The sequence below is a fragment of the Coffea eugenioides genome, chromosome 11, assembly GCF_003713205.1.
Source record: "Coffea eugenioides isolate CCC68of chromosome 11, Ceug_1.0, whole genome shotgun sequence".
Classification (NCBI taxonomy): Eukaryota; Viridiplantae; Streptophyta; class Magnoliopsida; order Gentianales; family Rubiaceae; genus Coffea; species Coffea eugenioides.
The window spans coordinates 35,817,700-35,828,971 of NC_040045.1; the positions used below are offsets into that span (position 1 = coordinate 35,817,700).

The 11,272-nt window shown below is 36.3% G+C and overlaps 1 protein-coding gene across 2 annotated transcripts; it reads right to left on the bottom strand.

The window, feature by feature from the left end:
• Nucleotides 1–1,058: 1,058 nt before the first annotated feature.
• Nucleotides 1,059–11,272, bottom strand: LOC113753604 (RNA-dependent RNA polymerase 1-like). Of its 2 annotated transcripts, XM_027297796.1 has the most exons (5): nt 10,930–11,272; nt 8,934–9,509; nt 5,481–7,342; nt 3,222–3,372; nt 1,059–2,224 (listed from the first exon to the last, which is right to left on the bottom strand). In XM_027297796.1, the coding sequence occupies exons 2-5, from the start codon at nt 9,441–9,443 to the stop codon at nt 1,406–1,408; spliced, it is 3,342 nt and encodes a 1,113-aa protein (XP_027153597.1). In that variant the 5' UTR covers nt 9,444–9,509; nt 10,930–11,272; the 3' UTR covers nt 1,059–1,405. The 2 variants fall into 2 exon arrangements, with proteins under 2 accessions (XP_027153597.1, XP_027153598.1); XM_027297797.1 differs by lacking the exon at nt 10,930–11,272 and having other exon boundaries at nt 8,934–10,083.

Here is an 11,272-nt window from a genome sequence, read left to right on the forward strand (position 1 = left end):
TATATGCATAATTAGTGAATATTTTATTGCAGCGTGTTCAATATCCAAAATAAGATACACAATTACAAATCATACAAGGGTGAGTTGATAAATTAACCAAATAAAAGAGTAATGGTACAAGGTAATTCAAATTTAGTAACAACAGAAATAATCTAAGAAATATTTTGTCATGCAGAAATATTCCAAGTGTATTTTTCTTTGTTCTTCTTTTCCCATAATTAGCTCTTTTCTCTCTTAAACACATTAAACATAATTGGTTATCCCTTCCATATTACTCTCAATCTAATATAGTTTTATTGGACTTTTTATACATGTATTATCTTCTTTCATATGTTTTTGAATTTTGCTTCACTTGTTTCTTATTATGCATGGGATTTTGATTAATTTAAATTTCGGTAAGTACCCCTTATTATTTTGTTTGTGGGGGTGCAGTACACAAGTTTTGTAGTTTGAGGGAGCGAAAACTATTAAACTATAACTAAGTTAAAATACAATTGATAATAGTTTTAAGATATAAAAGAGGATTTTAAAATTTTGAGTAGGGGGCAATTGCCCCACCTAAAATGCATATAACTCTGCCAATGCATACAAGGATGCACTTTCAATTGAATCAGCATATATACTCAATCGCTCAAGGAATCAAATGCAGTTACGAGCCAACAAAAATTGGTTTAGTTGATAATGACAAATCACTTTCTTATAAAAGATCGTGTGTTTAAATTCTATTATTAAATTGAGTACTGTGTTAGTTAGCATTTTGTAAGAACCTGTGGAAAGATATTCTAGCCACTAGTAGTGATCAGAGTCGAATTCGCCCAAACTTTTATTTCTACAAGAAAAAAAAATTCAAATGCTGCTAGGCATAAGAGAATGGCAGCTGCAATAGCAGTAGTGAGACTTAGATGGAGGCAACATGGTGCTGCAATGTTAGCATTGCAAATCTGAATGGTATATTAAACGGGAAATTGGCCAATTCATCCAGTTGGACTGACCGTTGCAATTTTGGTTCCAAACCTTCAAACCGCAGTTCAGATTGACTCTTTATAGAGAACAAAACCTGGAGTAATCCTTTATCATTTCCTCGAACAACAAAATAACATATACAAACTAAATTAACTAAGGGTAAAAAGCGGCAATGGTAACACCATCCAGCTTAGATATGAATGATACAGCACGCAAACAGGACTTACTTGTTACACTTCCTAAATATATAAGTTTGTCACATGACAATAAATATGTGCACGCTCAAGAACTCAATTAATTTACAGCAATAGATATGATCAGTAATGTAGTAGATGCAAATGAGAGTAACGCCTGCAGCATAGTCTGAAATATAGCTGCTAAGTCTTCTCATTACCAAGGGCATGACAGCTAATTCGCAAATTCTTGATGCCAAATTATTCACTCAAAGGAATCTCAGTCCATGACTAAACTGCAGCTCCAGTAAAGAAATTTGCTGAGACCTTCTTATGCTTGCTTTTTTTATCTGAATCAGCTTATCATAGACACACCATGGGAAACTAATGTAGTGAGCCCGGTTCAGTCCCTTGTTGTAGCAACCCCAGTATTTCGGATGATAAGTGACATGGTACCATGCTGATGCTTTTGCACATGCATCACCAAAGTGATCACCATTCGTGTTGAACCAGGTCTTAGCTTCCTTCCTTAAGGATGTCATTGCCCTTCCAACAGCTTCTGCATCATTTCTCCGGTCAAAAGATCTTGACATTTTCATGATACCACCACTCAATATTTCTGCTTCAGTTTCTATGCCATAGTAGTCCATCAAATTACCCAATTTATAATCATACTCGCTCTTGTAATCAAAAGCTTCAGCAATATAATCCTCAAATCCATCTACTTCCATGTCACTATCATATGATTTTCTAGCCACTTGTTTTGTAAATGACTTAATAGAGCTTGTGAGTGGTGCCTTTCCTTTTACCTCTCGAAAAAGCTTTCCAATGACACGCTGAGAATCATACATTGGCTTGTCAGACTTTTCCATGAAATCAGGAAATTCTTTGACACGTAGATGAGATGGTATCTCAGCAGGAACACCAGTCTTTGGAAAGTCAACTGCAATTGAGTGGAGCTCCGCAAGCTCCAGACACGGTTCACTCCTGGCCTTTAGTGGTTCCCGATCAGCAAAGACAGTATGCGCATTTGCAATGATTCCTAAACTGTTATTCACGATATAGTCAGTGAAATACTCCTCAACTTCCTGCAACAGAGAAACAAAAGTTATTGTTTATTTAAAACATGCGTTGCAAAAGACTATTTGCTCCATTAACGCTAAATATGCATGAGAGTGCAATCAAGCATCTTATTTTTCTAAGACAGAGGGCTATACCCCTGGTGAACACTCTTCATGGTTAAGAAGATTGAGAAGAAAACAGAAAAGAGTTCCTACAATTGTATAGATAGTGGAAAAAGGAATCATAAAGGTTTTAGCATCCTTCAATGCGGATTAGCAACTTTTCCACTTGTCCAAATCCTTATTTGCTGGACGAAATATGCAGATTATAAAAGAACAAAAAAAAAAACAAATAATATAGTTCCCTTGCTAAATCATCAAAGGTTCTTAATTTATCTGTCAGTTTTATGGGAGCTAAGAGGGGATATTAATAGGCTCCAACCATATACAGTGTCACTTACTTTTGGTCATCCATAAAGATAAAGAATCTCTGTAACCATCTCAATTGACCAAGCTAAGGAGACTGAATGGAAACAAATCTATTAGGACAAAATTACACAACCGCAGTAGGTCAAGGGTACTAGTAGCCTACTTTAAACAGCATGAATGCAGACAACCATTTATTCTGTAACTTACGCTGTCAAATGAATTAATTAGAAGGAAGATCAGAATACAGAATTGCAGATGTCTTGGAAATGAATAAAGCAGGATGATGAACGCTAGCATAACTGAAAGAACTACTACCATGCTCCATTATGAAAACGAAAGTGTCATAAATCATAAACTAGATGTCAACCTTGTTTGTACATCATAAAACACTAGGAATTTGCTAGAATGGCAAGACTACACCACTGCTCTGATAATTAGTCACTAGAAAGAGATTATAAGTAAGAGAAAGGAGAAGGCAGGTTCCTTTCCTGCTCACCAAGCTGTGGGTTCAATAATCCACCTCCCCTTCCCAATCGAAATGGCTATTAAAAAAAAAAATTTCTGCTACAGCATTTTTGTATTAAAGAGTTGGTACCTCAATTGTAACTTTATGATCCAACTGCATTGTAGGTGCTGGAGTGTAATCCATGGGGCGGTCTTGCCGAGGTGGAATCAGGTCAGGGTCCCAACAAACAAAGTAAGTGTCTCCATCCAAATCGCTTCCAGAACATTCATTTGGATGAGGCCTATAATTGACATTAGAATCAGAAAGAAACATTCAGAAAGCACGATACCAGGCACATTAGATATATCCTATATAACATTCCAATTATTTCACCTTCAGAAGATTTAACAGAGAAGAAGTCCCTTTTGTCCAAAAATTGAGCTTTAGTAAGCACATTAGATATCATTGTGAACCCTTAAATTCAATCATTTGCTTTTATTAAAGATATACTAATCCATGTTATAGGAGTGGTTTCAAGAAAATATTTGGTCAGCAAATAAGCCTTAATCATACCTGCCCTTCAGCTCCCAGATCACCTGCAGTTTTGAGTTTTCTAGGTGCAGATTAATAGTCTTCTAGTTTTTCTCCGTACAGCCTTAGTAAAAAAAAGTTTATTAAACTGTTGTATTCAACTTATTTTCAATAACATAAAGTCATGAACAGAAACTATTCTAGCAAACTCTTTCAAACCCTGAACCAACTGAACTATTTCTTCCTTGTCTTCTTAAGAGTTCATTTCCTAATCCATTCTGGACCCTGTTCTGTGCATTGGTACCCAATAGTTTCCCTAAACTGTTATATGGATAGCTCCTATATCCAAACCATACCATCTTGCATCCATTCTTTCCTTTCCTAAGAATCATCATGAAACAGCTATCTAAGACAAGCAATAAGGAAGACCCAAGAGATGCAGAAATATATCAGTCAAAAAGTAATTATAGTGATTCCATTATTTGTTTAATAGCAAAATTTGGAAATAGTTGTCCAAAAAAAATTTGTGGAAAAATAACCTCAACAATGAAGCCAGATCTTTTTGGGCCTAGAAACTGAGATCGTAATGCTCACTTGTGAAGCAAGAAATCCCTTTTTTAACCATGATAGATTAGGACTGTGCTAAAATGTTGAGAGGAAAGTCCATCAGTCTAGGATGCATGATCTCAAAGTCCTAATAAACAGCTCAAGATCCAGTCCAAGCCTAAAACAAGAAAGTTATCTTTTCAGGCCCTAACCCAACTAGAAGTCATTCAACTTAACTTGCAACAAGGCAGGCTATGCAGAGGGAGTGTTAAATGTATACAAAAGCTGTACTAAATACTAAGGGAAAGATGAGAAGTGAAAATTATAAGAATCACTTCTAAAAAGCTGTGGGCATCTCACGTGAGGCTGGATTGCATGACCAATCTCAAGAAGGCTCCACAGATCTGCAGGAAATTTTGTAAACAAAAATCTATTGCTTTGACAGAAATGCTCTGTTTATGGGCTTTCAGACATTCCCCTATTCAAATCAAGACATTAGAATCTTGTAACACAACTAAGATAAGATTCAAAAACCAGTGTAAAACAACCAATGGTTTCTACTTGAACTCAAAACTAAGACACAAGAAATATTTGATTCAAGAAACCAAATTAAGTAATAATGGACCGGTAAAATCACTGCAGTACTTACAAAAAACAGAAGAAAAGGGGAAAAAAATGTGTTGCTAGTTTCCAAGTATTTGTTAGTATCTAAAATAAACTTTGTTTTGTAGGTAAACAGCCACATCTCAACAATGAAGACGCTAGTCAACCATCAAACAATCTATCGAGTTTAAAGAAAATATGAGCATATTCTGAAGGCCATAATGTCAGCTATGAAAGATAATTGAGGGTCACGTGTGAGTTCAGAGATTTAACAAAATCATGTTGTATGTGCTCTCAAAAGTTTCTAAAGATGTAGTCAAGCAACCAAATCACACCCAAAAATAGCTCTCTGCTAATTGCTTTTCATGCGGGAAAATGTAAGTTGTTCTTTCATGCCAATAACTAGACATAATAAGAGAAGAAACTTTCTTTCTTTTTTTCCCCTTTTTTGTTGGGGTTACAATCTTTGAAAATAATTAGAGCTAAATCTGTTTGTCTTAAATGGTATAAAAGAACAGCAGAAGAATATCAATCAACAGATATCACAAAAACAGAGGAAACTTAAATTTGATGTCTTTCAAGATCAGCAAATATATTGCTGGATCTTAACCTTTTTATGCATTTCCAATATTGTCACCTTCAAGCAGCTAATTTTAATTCCAGAAACTCGAATATTCTCTGTAAGAGTTGCAACATAAACCATACAAAAGATCTCAAAAAGGTATTTACCTCTTTCCTTTCTGGGGGAAGACAACACAGTCCATCATATGATGTAATGCTGGCAGATTAACAGCTTTTAGAATACGAACGTCACCAGGGTGCAAGCATGGATTTTTTGCAACCACCACCTTTTCCTCAAGAATGACATTTTGTTCAGAATACTGGTTAGAATCATCATAAAATTGCCCATGCCCAGCACTAGATAACTGAACAAACACCTGGCCATATTCCAAGGTTCTGGTTTCGTCCAGACATCCTATCATTGATCTTCCATTCGGTATGAATATCCTTGTTTTAGTCCGCAATTCCAGCAACTTTGATGTACGGAAAGTCTGCAGCATCATTGAAAGAAATGGTTCAGAATTAGGCTTATAGCCACATTTCAGCATCTCCTTGAGTACATTCATATTCTCTCCAGAAGCCATTAAATCTAAAGCCTCATGTGCCCTTAATGGATCAGTTAGAATAGTGTCCAACCGGGAAACCGCTTCACATTGCTTCTTTTCAAAGACAATATCCTTGACCCCCAGGGTAGACAGAAGAGTGATGATATGGCGATTGAGGAAACAAGGCTGATATTTACTCCATGCTAAAACATCCAACTTGGTGTTATTGGATTCATATTTCTTCATGCTCTGTCTCAGTGACAACTTCTTTGATGAAGTGGGATCAACAGCCACAACACCTTTAAAGCCGCCATACCGAATTTGAAAAGCAGATGGAGTAGAAGTTATGAAGCCACATTTCCTAGCAACTTGCCTTGCAAATTGAGCAGAGATTTTCCCAATGCCATCAGAAAAGACATACTTGGATGCACCGAAGTAACCACCTCTTACCTCTATGTCAGGAATCATTTCAATCTCATGCGTACCAACATTTAGTGTTTCCGTGGAGGAGCTGAAAGATTGACCAAGCCTGGCAGCATATTTCGCCACATTTCTTATCCTACTAAAATCACCCATCCATGTTCTTATATCAGCAGCAGTAAGCCCAGGCCTTGAAGCAAACATCCACACTGAATTATCCCTTAATTGACTTGAAGAAAAGGCAAGAAATTCAAACTTCTTATCCCCAATAACTATGCCATTTTTTAATGTTGACAGTATTCTCTCGTAAATTTTGGTTCTTTGATTCACATTTGCAGCAATACGAGGCGACAAGTCTGTGGCAAACATTTTGTTCCCCTCTTCATCAATAAAAGAAACACGAAGGAAATTGCCAATGTCCTCTGAAAAGTGGCGCAATACACGATTAGATACATTGACCTCTGGACCACAGAAATACACTTTGCATGGTGTAACTTGTACCCTCCGGACATATACCAACCCACCTTCCAAAGTAAGAGTAGGTGATATCGGAAGTTGCAGAAGCTTGTCATACTTATCATACTGCTCCTTGAGCCACTGCACCGGCTCATAGCAGCAATCGTTCAATATGTACAGATTCTCTAGGGCATGTTCTATGTACCTGATATCTCTTCTTTGAGGATCAACCAATCTAAAGAAATTAGCATCTAGTGATGGCCCTGGAAGACATCCATTCTGTACTAAACAACAGACCTTGAACAAGATTCCATATGGCAAATATAGTCCTCGGGGAGGATGCAGAATAGGAGCTAAAACCAAATTGTATGAATAAGGGGAACCAGTTTCCAACGTAAATTGGCTGTCACTTTCTTTGTACCAAGGAAAATAGTCCCTGAGATTTGGCAGTTTAATACCACGAGGAAGCTTTAAACATATGCCAGATGATTGCCCAATACAGGATGAAGTGAAATCTGTCGTCCTGAGCCACCGGTCATCTGGAGTTTCCTGAAAGTAGCTAAAGGTAGACTCTTCAAGTTTTTGAAAAACCCGAGGAGCACCAAGTAACTAAGTCATGAAGAAAAGAATATGTGTGTCAATATTGAGCCCATTAACAATAATTACACATTAGGAAGGTAACAGAAACTCATTTATAAAATAAAACCATGAAAGGAGAAATGCATGCTTGTTGTTTACCATATAAATTTTGTATTTTCTTTGGGTTTCAAGGTTCAAGTCATGGTTAATACCAGTGGCAATAAGGGATGATCCTAAAGGTCTTCAAAAGAAAGTACTAAAAAACATAAAATTTAGTTATCTTAACACAGTGAGTAGGAAAAGAAATATGGCTAAGCTGTTTACAGGCTTTAAATGAATTATGTTCCAGATGGTCCCCGCAAGTGATCAACTGCATGTTTTGTGTGTGTGTGTGTGAGAGGGAGGGAGGGATGGAGAGAGAGAGAGAGAGAGAGGATAAGTTACAGTATTGAAATACAATAAAAGCACAACCATGTTTTTGTCTTGTACAACTTATGCACGTATGCACATATTATAATGCAGCTAACTCATACTGTTATTGGTTCAAAGAGAAGAGATGCATGTTTAACAAGAGCAGCAAAATCAAAGACTTTGAAATCACAATGCTGAATACATGCACGTGAAATGGCTGTTTTAAGCATAATGATCATTCATTTGATTTTCTCTTCTTCATCACATCAGAAGCCCTTTCATTGAACTATATTTTCCACAAAAAGATATAGTTTATATAAATTACACCTAGCAAGTTAAACGCGACAATGTTTCAGGCTTAAATAAACAGATGATACATGCCTGCTTTGTTGCTCATACAAAGTAAAGACAGAATCAAGTTACTGATAAGTACAATGACAAAGCAAGTAAAAAAGATTTCTAAGTTGCTTCAGATGCTGACAAGCATTTACATTTAATTAGCGAGTGGTCAAAGGAATTATTGTACCATAATGGAAAAGGACCTACTTCTAATGGAAGCCCACTATTCATCTGTGGCTCCAAATAGACAAAATGCCTAAAATATAAATGACAACCTAGTGAAATAGTGGTTTTAGCAACAAAGCATGTTTCAAAAATTTCGAACATTCATGTGTTAAAAGAATTAGAAAAACGAACATTCTACCTTAAACTAAGTAGCTCTGACAAAGGCTACCATGGCCCCTAAGGGTATAGTCTCACCTGTAAGTAAATTCCTTACATTTGCAACACAACACAGTACAGCTTTCAACTGCCACATACCACTGTGCTGCAGTTCCATTATTTCTCACTCCTAATATGATAAACTATAGTGACTTGCTTTGCCATGAAATCATCCAGGTATAAAAAAGTGTTCTTCACCTAATACAGATGAATAGATTGATGGATGAATTGTTTGGTGAAATTTAAAGCAACACAAATGTAACTTAGACAAAAAAGAATCTGGAAGAGATTACAGCTCAGTGTTTAGAAATGAAATGCAAAACCAACTATAATTGCTGTCACATATTTTTGAAAGCCAAACTACCATGTCAAGGCAGAAGGAGACTCTAGAGATATGCAGTGAAATGTAGGCCAAAAATTAAGGAATCAAAAGTGATCAAAGGTTTAGAACCAACAGGAAACATCAAATCTTTCATTTGAACAACCAAACCTGTATGAGGAGAAACTTTGCTGCTTGACCACGTCGATGCAGTACAATCTGCCATAAGTTTTCATCGGATAATTCAAGCTTGTAGTCACAAGAGCGAAAATGCAAAATAAAATACATTTTCCTCATTCCGATTCCAAATCTGACTGAAACATTTGGCACATTACATAGCACTGAAAACCTATTCTCTGACACCTGACATCCAAAATTCAGAACTATTTGCTCCATGTGATGTTCATAGGTCCTAGGCCTCGGAACCAAATCACTGTCCATTTCCCAAGCCCTCAAATATGAAGAACCATAATTAAGGCATTGCTCTGCCAAGGCAATAATGTATTCAGCACTTCTGTCATTTATGAATTGGACCCTAGCATAAGCTCTAGGTCCTCCTTTGGACTGCTTAACCTCTAAAGCATATACTGTCCCCTGACCTGTGAATCGTTCTAAAAACTCGGTGACTATTTCTGCAGCCAGAACATCAGGGAAACCGAAAACCTGAATTGTCTTTCCCATGCAGCTAACCTTCAATGCCAATTCTATTAACACAATTTTGTTTCAGAATGCAACTACTGTATACTCCTGTAAATGTCAGAGGTTGAAAGAGTAAGACAACTATTGATTGGCTATTAATAAGATCGCTAATCAACAGACAGAGAAAAAGTGTAAGACAATATACACATCCAAAATACATGTTGAAATTATTTAGTCAATCTGAGATGCTAAGACAGTTCATTTTGGCAATATGCAGGGGCATGTTCCCAATTCTTCTTCTTTTTCATTCCACTGCCCCATCTTTAAGTCAAGCTTGGATCCCCAAGAATCTAATACAACTCAGAGACCATACCAGCATAATACACCTAATAGAAACTTAAAGTTATAAGAAAATGCTTCCTGTTTCTTCCCTCCAAATCTAAGAAACCACAAAAGAGAGACTGCAATAGAAGCATAAACAAAGAAAAGAGAATTGTTTACTCACTTACCACCATGCAGATGCAGCAAATTTGCCAATCCACTACATGTTAGAATTTTGAACAAAATAACAGGTCACATGTCATCATATTATGTGTAACCAAGAAATTTCCAATCAAGACTCAAGACTGAGACATGAAAGGGATGAAAATATTAATCCAATATGATAAACAATAAATCTTACTTTTCTTAAGATCAATATATCTAAAATGACAGAGAAACGATGTAGCAGTAAAAACAGGATTACATAACATGTTTTGTTTTGTTTCTTCACTGTCGCAAGGTTCTAAGCTACATGTAACCACGAAAAACCTTTTTTCAGATATAGCCACTGCAATAGCAACATTTGTAACCAACTGCCAACAGGGATTTCCGGCCAAAAAATGAGGAAAAAAAAAGGACAAAAGAAAAAGGAATCCCAAGAAAAACTCATATAAAACATTTCCAAATTATGCATTAAAATTTAAAGCAAACGAATTCCGACAGTGGACGGTGTAGTCTACTACCACCAAAAGTTATCGAATGTGGTAAATAGCTAATCCCTGGCAAGAAATAGGTAGAAATCAAAGTCAAATACTTTGCTTATCTCGAGAGTGCTCTCCTGATTTAACAGCATATAAATGCGAAATCCAATATATTAAGAATGCATCTCCTGTCAACAGAAAACAATGGAAAGATCAAAATGCAACTCCTCTGATTCTGTAATGCCTGCTTCAGAGTGTTCTCTTGTCGCTTTCTTCCTTCATTTGCTTTGTACCCCCAAAAAAAAAAATCATTCTACAGCTAACAAACAAATTAAAAAGCATAAATTTTTCTCAGAACTAAACTAAAACTACTAATTCCCATCAACAAAACCACTAAAAAGATACTATCTTTTCAGGCATCACTACTTCAATAACAGCATATTCCACCAACTGCCAAAAGGAATTTCCAGGGGGTTGAAAAAAAAAAGAAGTATACCAGAAAAACACTGATCATTTCCAAATAATGCATTAAACATTAAACAGAAATAATCCAACAAAAAACACACCTTCTCAGAGAACAGAGACTACAACACAAAAGAGCCTTAATCAAAGTACATCCAAGAGGGTCACTTTCTATCTGTATACAAAAGGAAGTTATCACACAAATTTGCACACACTGATTGAAGGCTTTAAGCAAAGTGCTTGTTGCATTTGATGAAGCTATGTGTTTGCACTATGTACACTGTAAATACGTCTAGTGTGTGCTGTGTGTGAGAGAAAGACTATGATAGATAATGATAGATAATGATAGAGTCAATCCCGAGTCAATCTGTCTAGTTTTTCCACAGACAGAACAAAGGATGTCACGTTCTCCACTTCATTTTGATTGGCTATGGTCCTGCCTACTTT